This window comes from Lepisma saccharinum, chromosome 1 (assembly GCF_977018435.1).
Source record: "Lepisma saccharinum chromosome 1, izLepSacc3.1, whole genome shotgun sequence".
Lineage (NCBI taxonomy): Eukaryota > Metazoa > Arthropoda > Insecta > Zygentoma > Lepismatidae > Lepisma > Lepisma saccharinum.
The window spans coordinates 190,466,671-190,489,662 of NC_139229.1; the positions used below are offsets into that span (position 1 = coordinate 190,466,671).

The 22,992-nt window shown below is 37.1% G+C and overlaps 2 protein-coding genes across 4 annotated transcripts in view; one reads left to right on the forward strand and one right to left on the reverse strand.

The window, feature by feature from the left end:
• Window positions 1-717: 717 nt before the first annotated feature.
• APC10 (anaphase-promoting complex subunit 10) lies at window positions 718-10,852 on the reverse strand. 2 transcript variants are annotated; one of them, XM_083110147.1, is made up of 4 exons: window positions 10,715-10,838; window positions 4,849-4,992; window positions 3,150-3,312; window positions 718-1,242 (listed from the first exon to the last, which is right to left on the reverse strand). In XM_083110147.1, exons 2-4 carry the CDS (start codon window positions 4,955-4,957, stop codon window positions 957-959), a joined length of 558 nt encoding a protein of 185 aa, XP_082966273.1. In that variant the 5' UTR covers window positions 4,958-4,992; window positions 10,715-10,838; the 3' UTR covers window positions 718-956. The 2 variants fall into 2 exon arrangements, with proteins under 2 accessions (XP_082966273.1, XP_082966269.1); XM_083110143.1 differs by having other exon boundaries at window positions 719-1,242; window positions 10,764-10,852.
• Window positions 10,853-10,932: 80 nt separating this feature from the next.
• Window positions 10,933-22,992, forward strand: part of LOC145977814 (acid ceramidase-like) — a 42,640-nt gene continuing 30,580 nt past the window's right edge. The window contains exons 1-2 of one of the 2 annotated variants that reach the window (XM_083110137.1): window positions 10,933-11,235; window positions 19,304-19,430. In XM_083110137.1, coding sequence (XP_082966263.1) covers window positions 19,311-19,430 — 120 coding nt within the window. In that variant the 5' untranslated portion in view covers window positions 10,933-11,235; window positions 19,304-19,310. Of the gene's footprint in view, window positions 11,236-12,796; window positions 12,972-19,303; window positions 19,431-22,992 lie in introns of those variants that run through there. The other variant, XM_083110132.1, reaches the window with a different exon arrangement.

Below are 22,992 nucleotides of genomic sequence, written 5' to 3' on the forward strand. Positions count from 1 at the left end.
TGAAAACTACATGGCTACAAAGGTGAGACCCATGATGTCAAGTTGCCTGGGCCTTTCTGGTTGAGACAATATGTCACTGCTTATTATCGCAGACGTTGTCATATGATATGTTACTGGGAAGCAAATTTCTGTTTCTTAAATCCATTTTTTAAATAAGCGACACTTTCTGCTGAATTTCTGGGATTATACAAAATTTCAGGAGCAGAGGAGGGGGAGGGAGGGAGGGAGAGAGAGAGAGAGAGAGAAAACATAGCACCCCACATTGTGCTACGCCACCGCTATGAAGCTAGCAAAGTACAAAATTATTTGGACAAAGACTTAATATTGGACAATGGCTAAATTTCCTAAAAAGTAAATTTCAATTAAACCATGTTCCTTTCATTAAAAAGATTCAAGATAGCAAACACATTTTCTGTCACAAAATAAGACTCACAATTCCATAGTCTCCAGACATAGAAACCTGATAGTAGTTCCAGTAAGGTGCCATACAGAAATTTACATTTAGTGATTGCTAATTTCAAACAACAATTCATGATCATCAAAATAATAGCAACAACATAGTAGCAAGAGGAAACTTTCCATTTGCATCTTAAACCAATGACTTGGAGAGAATTGGGAGCAATAAAAAAAAATCTCCATTTTTAGTATTCTAGAGAAAATTTCACTTGGTTGATATTACATAGTACATCTTTGCAAAATAAATCCATTGTTAGGTAATTAAGGATATAAGTTAATGTGGTGCAGCTTTCAAATCAAGTGCAAATGACTTTATGATCAAAACTATAATTCTATAATAATCAGACTTTTTCTTGGAAAAAAAAAAAAACTTTATTAAAAATGTGCAAAATTACTTCAGAATATGGACATTATTAATTTACACTGTTTCAATCCACACACACACAAAAAATTATCTTACATTTTTTTATCTGGAATTTTTGTACTTGTCTCCTGTAACTTTATCTAATACAACTATACTCTTTGCACTCTACAGTAACAAAATTACCAAAATTCTCAATTGCTATAGCTCTGTCCTCCATTGGGGAATGAATCTTTATCTGTCGCATATGAGTGTCACGTCCATTTTGGTGATTACTTATCACAGCAATCTGAATCATAAATGTACGAATGGGTTTCTCATGAATGTCCTTTATAGGAATAAGCACCCAGCCTGTGGGTTCATTCAGATCCACTACTTCAACCTCTTGTAGGTCATTAAAATTGGTACCTGCTCGTACGGATATCCTGAAAGAAATGTTTCACAGAATAAAGTTCAATTAACTTAGTATCATGTTAAAGCAATATATCGATAATAATTTTGATTTACATGTACAGTCAAGTTCAAAGATAGATTGGTGCAAATTGGGCTTCAGTTTTTTTGATTTATATGGTTGCACAGGATACTTTTGCAAAATATACCCTCAATTCTGTTGATGATTTTGTTTCACTTCTTGCATGAAATATTGCACAAAAGAAATTAATTGAACATGGCGGTGCATGATTTGGGCCTGACTGCACAGTGCCAATGCATTTAATAGCATGGTGTCATTTATACAGAATAATACACTGTCAAGTTTAATGCACCTCCTCCAGGGATTGAAACACCTCAACTAGAAGTCAAGAGCATTAGTTTTGTAAATTTAAGGATAGAAAATTGCATCTCTTGCAAGTACAATACGTACAGAAACAAACTTCCATATTACTAAGTAAGGCAAGAGTACAAAATCAATATGATACATAAATCTGGACCCATAGGAGAAAACCTGTAGAAATACAATAGCAAACACTTTGAACACTGTATCACATACACATTTGAAGACGAAATCTCCCCTCCTGCAACATTGTATGGATCACAGTCACAGAAATTTGCTGACATGCCTGCACAATGCATTCTTTATATCTGTTTATGTGCATTGTTCTTGTTTTGTTTTTATGTAGCCTCTCAATACTTTTAGAGGTAACAATTTTTTTTACTGCTCCTTCTCAGAACATATCATCAGATGGTATCCAGTTTGTACACAGAGTGCCAATGTACAACACCAATAGGATTTTACAGCATGTAGAGGACATCAAGACAAATTACTTTTCTTGCAACATTTTGCTTGACAAGATTTCATTTTGGCAAAGCGAGATCATGAAAATTGGCATATGTTATCCTTTATGTATGTAGCCATGCTTCACAGACTTGCAGTTGCCATCATCAATTTATTTTTTCTGATGGAAGACACAATAAAAGCGACTAAGTTCTGGCAGTGTTACATCAGCAGATGCCAATAGGGTGAACTTACATCTATTTCATGTTGTTGCTTTGTAAGTTTTGTCGAGAGGTATTCACACTCTGGAAGGTGGCCCTTGCACTGATTGGTTATACAGCCTGTCCTTAGTATACTATTTTATCATGAAAACTGAAAGTGGCAACTGTGAATTTCTACTGCAGTGAAGGATACATGTAGGATGGAAATTCCAGTTTTTTGAAGGATCATAATGTAGAAACAAGGTCTCGATGTTTGTTTGTCTCTTGATATGCTGTGAAAGTTTGTCAGGTGTTTACAGTTTCATAACAACAAAATTCTCTGAATTTTCCAGACCAAATCGTTAGGGCAATTAGTGCACACGAACAGTCTAGAAGAAGCTTAACACTTACACTTAGAATCGCACTTAACCAAGTTTCAGAATATTAATTTTACATGTAAAGGTAATAATGTCAAGAGAAACTGAACAGTAATTGACTGACTGGCAGATGACGGAGGAGGGAAGGAAGTATAAGGAGTGGACTTCTTTGTGATACTTGAAGTGCACTAAATGATTAACAAAGAATTTGTAATTATAGTACAAATTTAGTAACATATTACTTTAAGTAATCTACCAAACATCAAGACACATATATAATATACAATTTCCACTGCAACTACAGATAATATTCAGTGCATCAATCTAGCGTAGTCATCCCACAGCAAATTCAAAACTTCTTGCTTGTCCAATTTTTGTTGTTCAGAAACTTATTTTTACTGCACTACTACAAAAACTCAGTTTTTTCTAGAAAAGAGTAAATTTCCCTGACATTTTCAGACTGGTAGACACCCTGGGCCACCAAAAATAAAATTGGAAGAGCATCACAGCGAATTTAATTAAAATGTTGATATTGAAAATACCTGCTAGGAGTATAGCTTTCATCCTGTTTGTAGTCTGTGTAAATGCATATGTCCTGGACAGTGGTTTTACGTCTGAATTGTATATTTACTAAGTGTGGTAACTGTCCATCTGACTGCCAATATGTATCAACACAATCATCTCTCAACTGATCCACACCAAACCCTGCAAGAGGACATTTGTTATTCTATCTTTTAATAGATTAAAACTACATTACTGTTAACATTGAACACAAATCTATGTAACACTAACAATACCTGTTTGCACCATGTATTTTTTTCTTCTTGGAAAGCCTAAATGTTTACATGTAGTGCAAAGATGTCAAATAATTGTAATAAAGGAAAAAGAAGAATATTTATTTTGTGCATCACATTTAAATATTAAAAGGGAATTGAACACACAGTTAAGTTCATCATATAATTAACTTTGGAAATCTCTCCGATGTTATTGTGAAACAAAATTAGAAAAGCGGTCTGTTAAAAAGTCATTTATTTAAGAAGACAAAATCAAGGCAATGGCCACCAGGTATTACCATTATGAATCAAAGAGAAGTAATATAGGAGAGTCGTCAAAAATACACACAAAATTTCCACCACAAACCACGGGAGAGAAAACTAAAATAATCCTTTGAAGAGCTTTCTCCAGACTATGTGCACCTGTGGAATGCAACTCAGATAGCCAGCCCAGGGAAGTGGGAGGGTGAGAGGCCAATCACCCCCTTGGCGACATTCTTCCAATGAATCAGGGTGGAGCTTGACCTTGAGCAGGCCATTCAGCTTTCTACTGTATACTGTCATTTTTTAATTTCTTGGAAGCATCGGAAACTAATCCTGGGAACAGGAAATTGTATGCACAGAGTTCAGCCATGTCCCAATTTTAAAGAAAATGCCTAAAATAGGCAATATCTGGAATTTATGAAATAATATAGGCAATATCGTATGAAATATGCAAAATTAAATTGCCTTTAAATGAAGCTAATCCCTTCCCCCTGGCCTTCGCAACATTCCTTGTTGGCAGAAATCACATCCAATAACCAAGTTGAGTAAAGTTCTTTGTACTTACCCATCCACTTGCGTTTTATATCTATGGTCTTACTGGCTCGTAATGTGTCTTTTTTCCCCGTATCACATCTTTTGACTGTCGTTTTGTGTCGAGATGGCGGATCGAACTATAGCCAACCAAGGAAAATCATACGAGTGTAACGCTTCTGCCTCTGGAGCTGGACTGTCCACGTACTTTTCCATTACTAACACCATTGCACCCAGAAGACTGTAATTGGAGTTAAAAAATCACACCACTGTATGTCCACCAATGGCAACAGCCTAGCAACAACTCCTGGTTTGACACGATGGAATGCCAAACCCATTCTTCTGGTTGTTTTGGTTTCATTATTCCTAGGAGCATTGCTCAACACTCGAAACTAAATATGCAGATACACTCTTTGAAACCAAACACCCTTCCATCCTACGCCTAACTTCTGTTTATCATAATCAAACACCCTTCCGTCCTACGCACAATCTCTGCATGACCAAAAAGAATCGTCATAATGTTTTCCTTAGTATAATGCAATAAGTAGTGTGTTACAAAGATTTGTGACGAAGCAAGAGGTACTGTCAGATGTCTAGTCAGGTTTGGTAATTAAAAAGATTCTTGGGGATGAATTAAAGAAAATGGCATTAATAGTATTTTACACATCATTACCTGGTTTACAAGATGACAGACTCCATATAGCCTGTGATCCAACTTCTCTTACTTTCCCTGCTCGTTCATCACGCACAGGATCCACATCATCTCCAGCTTTAGTGGCCATCAGATATCATTTGCTGAGCCAGAAGAAATCAGTATCTGAAAAACGTGAAATTTCACAAAGTTTGATTTATATGTAGAGAGGCCAAATGTGGCATTTATCTTATATTTATATATATTTAAAATGAAAGCCCCCCCCCCTCACCGAGACTGAATTACAGAAATCACAGGTAATGAACGAAGTGTCAAACACTACACTTTTCCCGACTTGTCATCTTGGTGACCAAGCATACTGAGTGGTTGACTCACTGGAGATTCTGGGTTGGATTCACTGACTGGCAACTTTGTAAACACACCTTCATTTCTTTCATCTGATTATCATCATAATTAGCCAAAAGTGATGCCAAATAATATAAATACTTTTAATAAAGTCTTGGTATGTCTGGTGTGAAGCACCTTTACATCACTTCAGAAATTTTTCCTCTCTTCTCCTGCAGTAAGCACAAAGACTCATATGGGCCACGCTGAACCCTCTCATCAGGATATGATGATAAAGGATTCATTAAACATGTTCAAAGGTTCTTATTCTGTTTTTAAGATTTCACAAACTATAATACAAGATTAGGTCTTTGTATTTTCCTCTTAGCCTTTTAGCCCATTTGGACTGGAAATGGAAAGCACAGAATATTTTTTTCACCTGTGTTTATACAATGTGATCCATTGAAGTGTAGATTGCTGCACTACTGCTTGCACTATCAGCAAGCCAGGCACTTGTGGCTGTCTGTCGGCATCGTAGTGTGTCGATGAAGCAAGCGCACAACAGTTTCCGTAATTATTTTAAAAAGGAATTTACTTACCAGATTTATAAAAGGAGGTGTTCGAACTAGTTGCATTTGATGCACACACGGTTTTGATACATCTTTTTAGACACCCACTTGCCGACAGTGCAAACACCGATGGATTGCTCTGTATTTCTTGCTTGTTGAATGTGTATCCTTGCTGTGGAGATTCACATTGTATTTCTTGGCCACTGTTTGCAGGCAGATGCATACATTTTGGTTCATATAATCTCCAGCAGTTCTTCCAAGACATGATGTTACAACACATACATGGGCATTCAGAGGAGGAGGGCATGCAACCTTGGAAAATGAATGTCCAGCCAAAATTATACATTCTATATAATTTTATTTCAGTCACTGTAACTGTTTTAATTATTATAAGGGACTGATAATTACATGTAAAATTGGTACAGACTGTTGTTCAAACTAAAGCAGTGCTTTGGGGGATAATTTACTCCCCTCCTTTTAGCTACACCTTGTGCTCTCTCTCCTTAACTCCTTATGATTCTAAATTTGTTGAGACAAATCTGCAGAAAGAATTCATGGTTTGGTAAAATTTACTTGCATACCATGTATGCAGGTCTCACCACAATATTTATCATAAAATTTAGTGTGCAAATACAAGAAGTAAATAAGTGGGTGATCAGTTGCACATAAACTCATATAAAACACATGCCAGTGGTGGAGATTGGGAGGGAGGGGCATGGGAGTCAGTTGCAACCCCCCTTTTTTGTTCTAGAGCATCTGGACTAGAGCATCTTAATGCTAAGCCTTGTCTACTGAGAAAGTACACTCCGCTTGCCTCCCCAGTTTTGCACCTAATTGCCGCTACTGAAGCATGCCATTATAAATGCATAAAAGTAGCCAGATCTAACTTCCTGTAAGCAAGAATTTTATTCAAAGTAGTAACAACTATTGTGCATCATAATTTCAGCACTTATGCACAATTTAAGGTTTTGTACTATAGACTCACTGCAAAGGGGGTGGGAAAGTCTTCAAAAAAGTGTTAGTAATTTGTGCACACAATTTCACAAAAGCTATGTGGGTATCACTTCCGAATGTTTAATGTTTTTCAGCAAATTTTATAGCAGTACTAGGAAATGCTTTAGAATACTGGACACAGTTGTTGGAGTAAGTTCCAAAGCTTGAAGAAACTTATTAGCAGAGTTTCACTAAGTATCAGTTACAGGAGAAATGATGATTTGATAGTACCGATAGTACCGATAGCTTATGCGAGCAGGCATCCTTGGTTTCAGGTCGACAGGAGTTTTCGTGGATATTTATGATGCGAGACTTGAAGGGGAATGGGTCATCCCAGACCAGATATTACTTGATCAGGTGTTTAACGCATTTAGCGGTGCCATTTTAATGTTAACAGCCCTAAACCTGACCAGCCTAACCTAAAAACGAAAGCATTTAGTGACAAATTGCCCCTTCGCACCCTGCATGTTAATTACATACAACAGTCCGTAAATGAATGGCTGATTGCAAAGAATCATACAGGAGTTTCTCAAGAGAAAATGCAGTAAGAAATCACTGTGTTAACAGACATAATCAGAAATCGAACTGTGTAAAAAATGCCTGTGCACCAAGATAAAAATCAGAATTAAACAATCATATCTTGGGTCGCTGTGTGATTAATTTGCAAAACGTCTACTAGCCTTCCTGTAAAGACAAATTTCATGCAACAGAATCAATTGATTATAGTGCTCGTCCCCAAAGAAACCTCACTTTACTTCAAAGAAAGTTCCGAAAGATCAGTTTTCCCCCTTACAACCATATATCAGGTCCACATGGAGTCCAGTAAATCCTCCCCTGAAACCTTTTCCACCAATAGCATCCGTCCAAGAAATGACAGCTCTCGTCAACTCCACGTGGACTAAATGAGATGTTGCTAATTCAGTTTCTTTAGAGATTTTTGAACACGAGGTTGCGATTCTTTATCTTTGCTAGGATGTGTTATTGTACTGTGCAATATTTTTAATACAATATAAAGAACATGGGAGTAAAACGTCGCAGTGAATGAATGGATGTCTAAACACTGCACGCAAAAGCGACAACAGCGCTTTGCCGAAAAACAGGTGGTGGCTCGAAACCAGATACGGTTCCTGTCTGCTTCCTCTGGGGTTCTGTCAAAGATGCCGAACTGGTGATACTTAGAGGACTTGGGGTATATGATTGAGTTCATGCAATTTCAGGGTAAAATTAAAGTATCCCCGAAACATAATTCTTCAATTTTACAGGAGACAGAACGGCATGAGTTTACAATACCAGACCACTCTCCGGGCCTCCCCGATGGCGCAGTGGCAGCGTCGTCGTCTTGTAATCAAGGGGTCCCGGGTTCGATACCCGGTGGAGGCACAAGTGGTTCGGATCCCACTTTAAACTGTAGGTCCAGTCCCAATTAGCCTTACTGTGCATAAAGTGGACTTAAAACAACATATCAATCAATCAGACCACTCTCCAATTTCTATAAAATTTCGCCTACTTACTAATTTCGGTGTCCTGATGACGTATCTGTAGTTCATATATGGCGGTCACTTGTTAAAATTGTACATTTACGTAAGAACTTGTAAAATAACCTTGCGATTTACAACGGTCGTTGTCCATTCGGAACCATCTTTCTTTCGCAATTCGTTAATGGTCTTCCTTTACGCACAACAATCTTGCTATCTTGAATATTGACGTCAGACGAGGAATGCCTACGAGGTTAGGTTAGATTCCATTAGCATAAATACAAAGAAAAATTAATATTTTGGCTAAGAGAACTATACTTTGTCTTGCCTAACATGAAAAAGCGCTCTTCTGTGATGTCAGAATACTATGTTGCTAAAGTGTTGTGTGATAAGTGACACCGATTCGGGGAAAATGGCATGTTCCGTGGAGCTACTGTTCTTATGGTAGGGTTAAGTTACGTTAAGAAAACATAGTTTATTTAGTTTTTTTCTCGATTTCCATACTCGACCGCCAATTAATACATGCAGATTCGTGATTAGGAGTTCACAATTAGTGAGTAGGTGAAATTTCATAGAAATTGGAGAGTGGTCCGTCCGGCATTGTAAACTCGTTCTGAAAGAACTTACCGAACTAACTTTCCGTACACTTTTGAAAGGTCGTGGAAATCTTTTTTCCCATCGCTTAATTTATTTCGCCGGTAAATCATGTATTTTTTAAGATAAAGGTCTCTCCAATGCACAAAAGCTCTTGCCTCTTATGGCCTTCCACTACGTGAATCAAATGTTGCGTGTGCTCGATGATGTAACCCCCGGTCGGTGTTTCCAACCACACAGTTGTTCTCCAAGAACATGACAATTTTGAAGATGACAATTTTAACTATGTTTGCCTAACCTAACCAAACCTTGCCGTGCATGGTTCATGGGGCTATTTATGAATGGTTTGTGGAGCTATCTGTGCATGGTTCGTGGGGTTTTCGAACCTGGAAAAAAATACAAATCAGTAACACGAAAGTAGGTATTTTTTGAGGATGAAGGTTGCAACACTTTATAACCACTGATCATCGACAACGCTAGTCAAGATCTCTCCGCCATATTGCGTGAACGCAAGCAAAAATGAACAAACAAGAATTACTCGATATGTCGAAAATTGAGATTATTTGTGTGAAAAAAATGAAATGGCACCTTCAACAATCCTTAGGAATGCAGAATACGAAAGTACCAATGTGAAAAAGAAGAAAATAAAGGAATTTCAGACGTTTCGGGGATACTTAATATTTAATGAATTATAATCATTGTAATGCTCAGGTTTCAAAAAGTCACATTAATAAACCAATCGAAATTTTGAACACGAAGAGAACACTATTTGCAGATTTATTTAAACAATGGCTATGCTAATTGACAGGAAAAATAAATTACGTGCACATAATTAGGTAACAGTTACCCATAATTAAACACCTACAAACTTGGCATAAATTATAAATTACTACATTTGTGGCAACTAATTGAATTGTTTTTAAAATGATGCAGACAATACAATGGAAGTTAAGAAAAGTCTTTACAATTACAAAAAATGGCAACTGTCTGATATCGCCCGAACGGATTTCTTCAAATTTACAGGAGAAACTACTTACTGAAATCACTTTCTGTATCATTGTCGAGGTTCTTCGAGGTATTTTCTTTCGCGGAAACTAAAAACTTCACCATAGAATGCTGCAGAACAATAAATAATCAGTTGTTATGTAAGGAACTTGCATCTTCTGTAACATTAGGCCGTTGTTTCCATTATGTACGTGCAGATGGTGCGAGCGTCGAAAGTCACGCGATCTCTGCAGTGTTTCCAAACGTGCCTTTTTTTTACGAGAATTTTTTTTAACTATGCTTACCTAACCTAACCAAACCTAACCTAACCTTGCCGGAAATGGTCCGTGGGGCTATCGTGAATGGTTTTTGGGGCTATCTGTCAATGGTTCGTGGGGCTATCATGGATGGTTTTTGGGGCTATCCGTCAATGGTTTATGATGACATAATAAACACGAAAGTAGGTATTTTTCGGTTAAGAAGGTTGAAACACTGCATACCCACTTCAAATCGACAAAACACAAGCACGACTGCACGCCATATTGTCTGTTACCCAAGCATAACAAGGAAGACAAATAATGACTTGTAATATGAAAAGTTGGCACTATTTTATGGAAAAAGGCATAACTTCACCTTAAAGGATCTTCCGCAATGCAGAATATGTAAGTATCAATGGTAAAATTAAGGAAATAAACGAGTGAGAGGTGTTCGGCCCTTATCAGACAAGTACCCAAAAGATAATCCAAAATTCCTAAATCCACAAATCGACACAAGTTTAAATAACCTGTTCGAAACGTACACATACTAAAAACATCAAAAAGCCTCTCATACTGACGGAAACATCCAGTATTTGGAAGTTCAGCCGAATTATATAAAGTGGTGTATCAACCGATATTGTTAAAAATATATTTTCTCAAAACCAATAACTTTTATATTCTCTGTACGTACCAATTATTAGTCACACAAGGAAGGTTAAAAACTGGAGAGAACAAATTACCTTTCCTACAGTCAACACGTCGCACAAGAACTATAATGCTATCTTTCCTACTGTGGAAAATCGTAATGTATATATTAGTTTCACAGTGTCGTGAAAAATACAAGGTATAATTACAGCGCTGTAGTATAATCGACGGCTCAAATTGTACGTCGTTATCTTTGTTCAGTTTTTAACTCCACATTCTGTGTTGTTTTAAGGAATGAAATTCTGATTATGCTGAATATGTTTTCCTCTTCTTGTTGGAATTTTTATTTCAATTCATGCCCCTCCTATTGGTGAAAACAGAGTGGATTAAAAACAGAAATGATCATGGACAATTCGCGTATTATTACATTTGCCGTCAGCTGTTTACACATATATGATCTGTGCTTTACACAACACAATGCCAGAGAGACAATGCTAGATGTGACAGAACAAAACGGAAGAAGCAATACTAGTGTTTTAAATTGTGATCTTTAACGAGAAAAAAAATGTAATTGATTTTCGTAATTTAACTTATGTACTGGTAATCGTTTGCAACTGTGATTCGGTAAACTTCTTGTTATATTAACCTCATACTCTATAAAGAAAATCGTGAATGTCTGTATGCTGTAGTAATTTCGTAGTGTCAACTTGAACGAACAGCAGTGTTATATTTCTCGTTAGGATCATAACCTTGTATCAGTAATTTATCCCCTCAGAATTAAATTATCACAACCATCCCTAATTTTGGTAAGACTGCAGAATAGGGGCTGCTTAGGAGGAACGCGGTTCATAATTTTTTGGTAACGTTTTGTAGTTAGTAATTGGGAAAAGTAAGTTTTAAAGTGCGGAATTTTTTTTCTTTAAAAAAAAACAACAGAAAAAAACGTGTCCAGGTTGGGCGGTATTGAAATCGTAGCAGCGAAGGAAAAGGCATATTCCTGCACAAATCTAGTGAAAGGAAAAAATGCCTGTGTTGTTAGGTAGCTAGGTTTAGTTCACTTAGCCTAAATAATAATTAGTCATTGTATTTATGCTAATGAAATCTAACCTAACAGGCCTAACCTAACCTTGTAGGCATTCCTCGAAGAAATAATGAAAGGAACTGTGCGTGAACAATATGGACACGAACGAATGGAGAAATGCATTGCTTTTAGTAGCAGGAAAAACATTTTTCATTGTATTTATGCTATTGGAACCCAACCTAACAGGCGTAACCTAACCTTGTAAGCATTCCTCGTCTGAAATAATGAAAGAAACTGTGCGTCTGTGGGTGGAATCCGGAGCGACAAATCAACTCGAATTCCGCGAAATAAAGGGTCTCACTTATCGCACAACACTTGAGTGCGTAAACAATATGGATGCGAACAAATGGAGAAATGCATTGCTTTTAGTAAAATAATATAATAATAAATATAATAAAGTAATAATATAATAGTAATCGTAAAAGGAACACCAGAAAATGGAAGTAGAAGGTACGTACTTTCAGGGGATATAAATTTCGTTCGTCTATTTAGAGGGAAAAAGCAGCCCATGTTCTGCAGTGAGACCCTAATTTTTTAACAGACTTGATTTATGGCCATTTTGCTGTTAATTTTTTTAATACCGGTGTGACGGATAAAAAAAGCTCCAGTGGAAAGGGGTTATTGCACAAACTTCGAACCATGAGGATATTATATGTTATCCTTCTATCCAGCGGCCAAAAATTTGAAACCAGAGGGAGAAATTCCCCTCACCTGCCTTCATATAACATCCTGATTATTAGGACCACCTAAAATTGTCCTTTCACCTCCCAGATTGAAAACAATCGATAGACTCTTACCCTATTGTAGATTGATGTGCATAACTAACATTGGCGGATCCACAAGTTACAGTTGGGAGGGTTGAATTTCTGTCGGGTGCCTCACCTCACCGAGAATCATTTCGAACGTACATTTGCACTGTTTTGTATAAACAATATTCCATTTATCATACTGTAAAAATTAACCAAGCTGACTTCCATGTTCTAGAGGTAAACAGAGTTTTAACCTTCCCAATGATGTATCATATCTTGCATCTAAAGGCTTTGGACTATGGTTACGGGATGCACTAAGCTTCGAGTCTTCAGGGGGAAGCGTAACAACTTTTCTCCTGAAATTTTCCGCCTGTGTAGTGTAACCTGGTCATGAAAACCTACAACAAGGACTGGGGGTTCGTCGTGCTGACCACACGTCACACCGTAACTGGTTGGATGATCTTTCACCTCGGGTGAGTGAGAGTAGAATCAGGAGGGTGTGAGGCCAGCAGTCTGTAAGTAGGCCCGGGTCCTCAATGGGCTATTATTACACCACAGGTTATTATGGTACTACTTTACTATACCTGAGACACCTGGGAATCATTTCTTTCGCACTATTTTACATTGCTAACGTACTATTCTGCATTCCGGAACACTTATTTAGGTGAAATAATTGAATTTGTTAGGAAAGTAATGTATATTTCTTACATTTACGAGTACTTACTGTTCTTGTTTATTTCCACACACAACATGGCGATAGCTTACCGTTGATCGTTCCTTGAGCCAGAAAAACCATTGACGTTAGCCCAAAAATTCACGATAGCCCCACAAACCATCACAGGGACGAGGTATGCCTACTAGGTTAGGTTAGGCCTGTTAGGTTTGGTTCCATTAGCATTCCTTTCGTTCAATTTATCATATACGGACAATACGAGAGCGTATTGTGCTCTCATGCAGGAAGCAAATGGCGGCAGCAGCAATAGCGCGTCGGAAATAGATTTTCGTACAAAACCACATGCATTCGCATTAAAATGAATCAAAATTACATTCCCGAACATCAACAACGCTACAGAAAATGATTTGCGTAAGTACTTTCTCCTGTAAATTTGAAGAAATCTGTCTCAGGTATAGTAAAGTGTTACTGTTATTATTATTAATGATGTATCATCCATGGTGGGAAATAATGATGACATGTTTTTAGCTTTTTGAGAAGAGTGGGCCTTTTGCACTGTTTCCGAGGAAGTGTTTAGACTAGCTTTTAATGAACTTACACTTTTAACCTTTCTCAAGGGGTTCTTACATCCCTTTTTTATATAAGATAGATAAGGGGATTTTTCCAGTAAATTTCTCGTATCGGACAGACAGCTGAAATGTCCTACTTCTTTTGATTTCAATATTCGTACTTACGTATTTTGCATTGAGAAACATTGCTGAAGGTGGCACTTCGCTTATTTCACCGAAAATAGCTATATTTGTGACATATCGAGTAAGTTTTCTTGGTTGTTTCTTCCCTTCCGTAACATGCGAAATGGCCATCACAGTTTCACCACCGTAGTCCATATGCAATGTTTCCACCCCACCACATGTATAAAGTGCAAGATAAGCGAAATTGAGTGATCTGCGATCGGCACAATTGCTCATTATTTACCGGTGAGGAGGAATGTCGGAAATTTACCGGAGACTGATTTCTTCAAATTTACAGGAGAAAGTACTTACACAAATCATTTTCTGTAGTGTTGTTGATGTTTGGGAGTGCTAATGGAACCTAACCTAACAGGCCTAACCTAACCTAGTAGGCATACCTCGTCCCCGTGATGGTCCGTGGGGCTATCATGAATTTTTGGACTAATGTCAATGGTTTTTGGGGCTACCTGTATTTAAACGTGTGACCAGTTACATAAACGTGTGTTTGAAAACACTGGCCCGGATTACATCATCACACACAGGCTACATCCACCTGGAAGTAAATCGATGGACGAGCTCTCGTGCAACAGTCACACATTTATATCGAAAAAAAGATTATTAACCAGCAAAATTCAATGAACGATGCAAGAAAACACTTCCCCGAACTTCCACAACTATAAAGAAACTGCATTCGGTAAGTAATTTCTCCGATACGAGAAATTTACCGATTTTTCCTTCTCTACTTAGAAGGGTGCAAAATGGCCATACATGGCAAAGCACTCCAAAGTTTTAACTCAATCAGTCAATCGTAAGGGCCCTCTAGAACAATCCCCTGCCCAGTGGTTCAGGTGGTTCAACTGTTAATCCAGTTCCCATTGTGGGCTTAAATCAAACGATAAATAATATTTTCTCGAACCTATTAAACTTGGTGATAAAAGACAGAAAATTGGAGTCTTCAAAAATATTAGGCATAATAATATATCCAAAAACCTGGGAGTTGGGATCCACTTCAACAATTACCCATGGATCTGTACTTGGTAATGAACAGGTGAGGGTCTCATGACCCTTAGAAAATAAACTAGTTACTGTCATAGATAAATTTTAAATGGCTAGACTGCACAATCGACCCTTGTTTTTACCGTTGGAAAGTAAAAAAAAATGTGTGCTAATGGTGCGTTTTTGAATTGCCACTGTGCATTTCTCAATTTGAAGTTACATTTCTATGAAATAATAAAAAAATTACTACTACATTACTTGCCATAGCTGGTTTCCTTGAACCTAATCCATATTGTAAACACACAGTACTGCCAGGTCGAACTTTGGTTTTCAACGTGAATATATATGTGAATTTCCACTAGGATTCAACTTTCTTAAAATCATTTTTTCATGTTTTCATTCAAAGAGACTCTATAGAAAAAGGCAGGTAGCCAGAGCATAGCGGAGCAGAGACGGGGCAGCGGTAGTGGTAGGGGGCGGTAGGTCAATTACCCCAGGGGCAGAGCCTGGAATCAGGGGGGGGGGGGGCTGGCAATTAATACTACTTTTTCCCACTTCGAATTGTTTCCTCACCTTAAATTTTACATTTCTGGAATCCTTGATTCATTCCCTTTCCAACGATGTATCATACATATTTCTATTAAGAAGGGTCGATTCGACATCCTTACCTGTTAAAGTTTTGAAATGAGTGTGAATTAATGCTTGAAGTTTGAAGAATGTGTAAATTTTGTTTTTTAGTTGCGGGAAGCAGCAATTGTGCAAAAAATTCATTCCAAACTTCAGGTGGCCCAAATTACAATTATTTAATACTGAACTAATCATGGTACACACATGTTTTTTTATGTCTATTTATGTCTGTTAACACATACTTCATAGTCTTAGTGATTACTGACTGCACGTTTTCTGGAGAACGATTTTTCCATTCCGTATACTCCTATATGATGCTTTGTTTGCAAGTAGCCATTCATTTATCTGTCATCTTGGATGACAATGAATACTTAATACTGAACTAATGATGGCACACAATGTTTTTTTATGTCTATTTATGTCTGTTAACACATACTTCATAGTCTTAGTGATTACTGACTGCACGTTTTCTGGAGAACGATTTTTCCATTCCGTATACTCCTATATGATTCTTTGTGTGCAAGTAGCCATTCATTTATCTGTAATCTGGGATGACAATGTGGACATCATGCCAAGAATTCAACTGAATTCATCCAGGAACTGAAGAAAGTCAAGGTTTCCGAAAATGACATCCTCGTCAGCTTCGATGTTGTTTCCTTGTTCACAAGAGTTCCGGTGAAAGACACATTAGAACTTCTGGGAAGCCACTTTCCACCACCCATAGTAAACCTCTTTCGCCACACGCTCACTTCGACTTATTTCCTTTACAACGGGAAATATTATGAACAAACCGACGGAATGGCCATGGGTTCACCACTTTCACTGGCCATAGCGAATTTCTACATGCAGCATTTTGAACATGAAGCCCTGAAGGACGCACCGCATCCGCCATCCTGCTTCTACAGATATGTGGATGACACATTCGTCGTTTGGCCACATGGACGACTGACATTACATAGTTTCCTTGAATTCCTTAACAACCGCCATTCAAACATCAAGTTTACTATGGAGATAAAAGAAAATGGCTGCCCCCCTTTCCTGGACATCCTAATGTGCCGCAAGCCAGATGGGACACTCGGGCATGGTTTAATACAGAAACCCCACGCACACCGACCTCTACCTTAATACCCATAGTTTCCACCACAAGGCTCAACGTCTTGCAGTTCTCAACACACTAGCCCACAGAGAATCAGAACTCAATCATCTTAGAACCACGCTACAACAGAATGGATACAACATCAGGGACATCAACAAGGCAGTGACATCTCAGCGGAAACCAACCTTGGACAACAGTGTGGTCCTAAAAAGGGCCGATTCTTCACCACCCGGACCAGCCAAGCATGAGGGTGTGGTCCCTTCACCACACAGCCCCCCTGCTAGCAGCAACACAGGAGAATGTCCCACTACAACAGTTTTACCATTTATTGGGCACACCTCTGGGAAATTAAGTAGAATTCTCGCAAGACACGGAGTGAGAACCATCCATAGACCACCACTCAAGACCAAGGCTCTTCTCCGCTCGGTCAAGGATAACCTGGAGCTACGGATTCCAGGAGTATACCGTATTCCTTGCGAGTGTGGGACACCATACATAGGCCAAACAGGATGCACCATTGAACAACGGCGCAATGAACATCAGCGTAACATCAGATTATTCCAACCTGAAAAGTCAGGACTTGCAGGACACAGCATCACAGAGGGACACAGGGTTTTATTTTCTGACATAAAAATAATAGCCAAATGTGCCGGCTACTGGGCCGGATGAGTAAAAGAAGCCATAGCCATATCACGGGAAAGCACCAATCTCAACAGGGAGATGGGACTCCAGCTCAGTCACGCCTGGAATTCGCTCCTTTGTAAAAACAATGCTGCAGCCCATAAGAACAACAGGATCCAGAGCGAGCCAATAAGAAGACAGAACCCAAATTCTGCACCATAATTATCATATATTTAACCCCACACTGGTCACCATTTCTATATTCCCTGATGATGAGAGCAACGTATGTGTTCAAAACGTTGGAAGCTAACTCCAATCCCGAGAACACCTGTTGGAATTACGTTACCAGGAAAGGTACAATTCCAATATAGTCTTTGTTTCAGGTAGGAAAATCATTATGGCAACCAAGGTGCGAAATCATTTAAGACTAGTGGGGGGAGAAAGATCTTAATCTACAAACCCCCTCCCCACAAACATACATATAAATTAGAGGATATACATATTTATAATGTTACTAAAAGTAAAAATTAATTACTAAATGTAAAATACATTAGTATTATTATTATTAATTACACAAAGAAAATAATTTGTTACTTTGACATATATCAGATATAACGTAGCAAACTAATTCCCTTAGTAACTGGTTAAAGATGTTACTAAATTGTGAAATACTAGTTGAAGTGGTTTTATTATGTTAAGTTCTTATTTACCTTTTGCTTTATGCTAATATAAATCAATTAGTTTTCACAGTTATTATTGTTTTCCATTCTTGTTTTACTTTTATTGTGCGTATTGATGTAGATATGTTAATGATCTCTTAAGAGAGAAATGGCATTGAACACTCGCAACTACACTACTTTGTGTGTTTTCAATATTATTCTTAGTAAAGTATACTTGAAATTAAAAATAATTGCTTATCTTTTCTTTGTTGGAACAAAAACTCTCCCCCCCAGTAATATGTGGTGGGGGGATTTTTGAGGCCAAGATTGTTGGTGGGGGAAATCCCCCCCCGGATTTCGCACCCTGGCAGCAACCAATGTTCAAATTGATGCTCCTCTTGAGCCCTGCAGGTATGGGTACGAGAATGGAAAGCTCTTTGTACATTCCGTGACATTGTTGGTGTGATAGCATGTCATGCAGCATGAATGTTTTCTTTGAGATCATGAATTGAACTTGGACGTGTGTTGTACACAACAGATTTTAGGTGCTCCCATGGATAGTTGTCCAGGTTTCAGTTTGTTTGGGTGATAATGGTGAAATTCATTGTATGTTTGCCGTTGGGAGAGACCTGAGGCATGCAGGCTTTCTCTTGCATAGTGTATGTTCCATCCCTGGCATCCATTTCATCTATATTCGTTTACCTGCAAGAAATTATTATTACTTCAATTGTTCTGACTTTTCCATTGAGACCAGACTTTTAGGACTTGAAGTGGAAATTTCTTGGTGGAGGATGTTTGTGTGATTGAAATTGTTCACATTGATGAATGTGAGAGGTTACATACACATTTTTATCATAGGGGTGGAATGCTTTTACTTTGAGAATTGAATGTTACATCCAACGTTTCGAGCGCATATTTTGAAATATTCCCTGATGATGAGAGCAATGTATCCTCTCGAAATGTTGTAAGCCAACATCGACTTAACCTGGCTTGTAACCAGAGAACACATGTTGGAATCAAGTCGCCAGGAAAGCTACAATTCCTATTTTTGAATATTACAGTTTTAATCTAAATAAGTTTCAGTTATGAGTTGACGTATTAGAAATTGCTGACACACTATAATCCCACTTCTGAAATGGGAACTGGCATTTCCTTAAATTACAGTAGCCATTGAGTCATAACATAAATAAATTAAATTGTCCCAGTGTTCTCAATTATTGGTTGAACTGTACTGTGTTGTATTCATCTATACTACAAGCTGTTATGATGATAATAATGACAAGTTTTGATATCGTTGACCGGTAACACTTGTATGAAATCTGTGCCACACCACTGATAAATATTGTGACTTTATCTTTGAATATTTACTTTTGTTTTGATCATGCCTATATCTTTTTTACAGAAGAGTGATGACTGTTTCCACACAGGTCCTCATATCTCTGCTCGTGGTAGTTTTTTGCCTTCTACCATCCCAAGCAAAGGAAACAGAATTTCTTAAGAAGATTGTATCTGTTCCAGAATACCCACCAGTTAGTATAATTTTGATTCTTTGTAATCTTTATAAGTAGAGAAAATTCAATTTTTCAATGTCAATTTTTTCTGTAACTTGATTGACTGAATTCCTATGTCCCTTGTGGAGCGTAGGGCATCAACAAAACACTTCTATTAAATTCTGCTGATGGATATTTTTATGTTAGTTAGGTTTTTTTTCACTCTTTAATAAAAGTAAAATAATTGTACTTTATAAATACTATTTATATACATTTTCATTGGACATTAGTAAATTTCATCTCCAGGTAAGCAGACAAATAGACAATTTATGGTTTGCAAGCTACAAAATAGACCACAGAGATGCTGTAGTTACATTCGTATTGGGTCATTCCACGTGAAATAACCCAATTGAAAGAAAAAGTTGCTTCATAGTCATGGATTTGCTTCAATTTTTTTTACTGATAGATACTTGGTACAATATGACAAATATGTAATATTAGACTTGTCCAACAAATATTTTGAAAGTTACAAATTTTTGAAAATTTGAAGATTTTCAGAAATTGGTTAACGAATGAATGTACCATGTGACACAAAATGTGTTATATCTCTGAAACTATATGGTGTATTGCGATGATTCAGGAATTGGTGAAGAGGAGGACAGTCCTAACAGAAAATGACTATATTACCACTCTTACTTACTCAGAAAGTAGAGAAATCTTCAAAGAAAGTAACTTGTTGTGATGAAAAAGACACTTCCCCATGAGAGATATAGGGGTCTGAAATTTTTTAAAAAAAAATGAAAATTAGCATTTTCAAGGAGCTTTAACTAGAAGAAGAATCCAGTAGGAGAGTGCAAATATTTTCTGCCAAAACTTGGGATGTATATGTTTTATCTAAAAATATATAGCTCTGATATTATGCTACCTCCCTACTTAAGAAAATTTTAAACTTTGACTTTTGTTCAAAATTGAATATCAATGTTGACCTTAAATTCCAGCCATTTACATTAGAGATTTTGAAAAATGGCACAGAACATAAAATAAAGCTTGAAATGTACTGAAAACTATGTTGTTTAACACAGCTTTCTATGATTTTTCTTAGCCAAATTATCATACGAGGGTGGGCTGAAAAGTAATGCCTGCTATTTTGGGGGGGACACACTTTCTGCAGTTAGAAACTCTGTCACCACACCCAGTTTCAGGTTGACCGACATAATATGGTTACATGCTGCCATTTTCCTCACTCTAGTTCAGCGTGATAGAAGTTTGAAACTTGGAATGGAGAAGGGGGAAAGTCTGAAGAGTACAATGCATGGTTGCTCAAAATCCAAAATGTATTTACACAGTCACAAAAAAATAGCAGGCATTACTTTTCAGCCCACCCTCGTTCGTAATTTTCACAACTGTCTGCAAAGACCAAAAATGAAACAAAAAATGGCCACCATTTTTAAACATAGAAAGTCAAGTTTTAGAAAAATAAGGACTGCGAGGTGTTAGAACAACAAAAATATTGAAAATTTTAAAAGTGGTCAAGCAACCAGTTTTTGAACATTCGGTATGGACTGACCCATATGCATTCTGGACAAGAACTCTGGTCTTAGTACAATTTCTGTGAACTAAAAGTAGATGAACATCATAATAATGCTTCTCCCACCCCATACAGCACAACATGGTTTCAGATATGTTACGGATACGTAACTCGTGAAACATTGTAACATTGCAGCAACATTGCGAAACATTACTGTGATGTTTCAGCAATGTAAAAATGTCCGCGAATCTAACATAACATTCGTAATGTTACAGAAACATATCAGTGCAACATTACAGAAACGTGTCAATGTAACATTGCAGAAACATGTCAGTGTAACATTACAAATACATTTCCGTAAGGTTTTGTGATATTTCAGCTACATTACAGTGATATAATTTTACATTACGGTTATATTGAATCGAATCAGTACTGTATTCACGAGTGAAATATTTAAGGGGGCCTATTGGGGTTAAGCCCCTTTATTTCAATATTTATTTGTAAATCATTTCCTGAAAATAAAATTCACAATGTTTGATACCTAATTAGGAATGATATTTAATTATATTTATTTTACCTCTCCTCAAATGACCACGTATCTCAATTGCTACAATTATTCTCGAGGGGGGAAAAAGTGCATAAAATTACGAAATACACATTCATTCTAACCAGACAACAGTTACAACTAAAAAAGAAAAGAAAAATACTCGTATTCGCCACCAAATCCTAAACTACCTTCAAATGTGTGTAAAGTTTTACATGTAATAAAAAGCTCTCCGTGGTTTGTTGCACCATGTCACAAAGAAGGTCGGGCCTCTCCCATGGCGCAGTGGTAGCGTCATTGCCTTGTAATCAAGGGGTCCCGGGTTCGATACCCGGTGGAGGCACAAGTGGTTCGGATCCCACTTTAAACTGTAGGTCCAGTCCCGATTAGCCTTACTGTGCATAAAGTAGACTTAAAAGCACCAACCAACAAAGAAGGTGGGATTTGAGTGCTGTGATCAGCATAATGCTCCCGTCCCCTCTACTAATAGATGAGAAGCTGGAAGCATTTTAGTGTTGTATGAAATCCATTCATGATTCTATGAGTCACGGTCATCTGAAAATTCTACTCTAATGTGTCTGTATGAATAAAAACATTTTTCCTGGACAGAATACATGCTCCACATGTATGGTTTTCAACCTATATGGTGTTCGAACTTTCAGAATTACACAGCAATATTCCAAATTAATTTCAAACATCACAAATTGAGCACATGTCTTCAAATATAACTTTCGGATACTAAAATTTACTATGTGACATTCTCACCTTTTACGTATCTCAAATAAAAATTCAAAATGAATGTAATAATATCCTATATACTTACATAATTGGAGAAATGTAGATACACTTTGACCACAAAATAAATTCAGTAAATGAACCAGTAACCACAACTGGGAAATAAATATCAATTCACAGGTGTAAAATGGAGACAAGCTAAACTTTAGCAATTTTTAAGCAGTAACAATACGAATAATATAATTGAATAATAACTAAAAATTTATAAATCAATGAAAAGTTTTGACATTCTCTATAATATTAAATGTGCAGCGTCTATCAGAGGTTGTGGTTACTAGTTAGAGAAATTAATTCTCTTAATGTTACTTGTGAGCAATTTCCATTGAATTATTACTTCAAAGATATAATAATACGTTCTCATTTCTATTATTTTTTAATAATTTATATTTCACCCATGTTTGACTTTCAACGTTGTTATAGTGGTTAGGATGGGTTGGTCAGTTTCAGAATACACTGAGAAATTGAATTAAGCTCCTTGTAATGAAGGGATTTCTGGTTCGAAACTCTGGTAGAGGCACATTGCAGTGATACGGATCCCATTTTGAATTGTAGGTCCAGTCCCGATTACCCTATTTATGCATAAAGTGGACTTAAAGCATCAATTCAAAGAACAAATAAATATAAATAAGCATTCTTTGATACATTTTTTTACACCAGCGAGTGATCAGACACTATCCATGTCACCATTGAACTCTAAAAATTGGACATGCATCACATCAAAGAAACATTATTAT

What these genes read in the sequence shown, in the direction of transcription:
- APC10 (XM_083110147.1), bottom strand. Translation starts at nt 4,957, where the DNA reads ATGGCCACTAAAGCTGGAGATGATGTGGATCCTGTGCGTGATGAACGA. An exon ending in TCTGTCATCTTGTAAACCAG is followed by an intron (nt 3,313 to 4,848) that starts GTAATGATGTGT and finishes GTCCTCTTGCAG; the next exon opens with GGTTTGGTGTGGATCAGTTG. An exon ending in GAAAGCTATACTCCTAGCAG is followed by an intron (nt 1,243 to 3,149) that starts GTATTTTCAATA and finishes CATTTCTTTCAG; the next exon opens with GATATCCGTACGAGCAGGTA.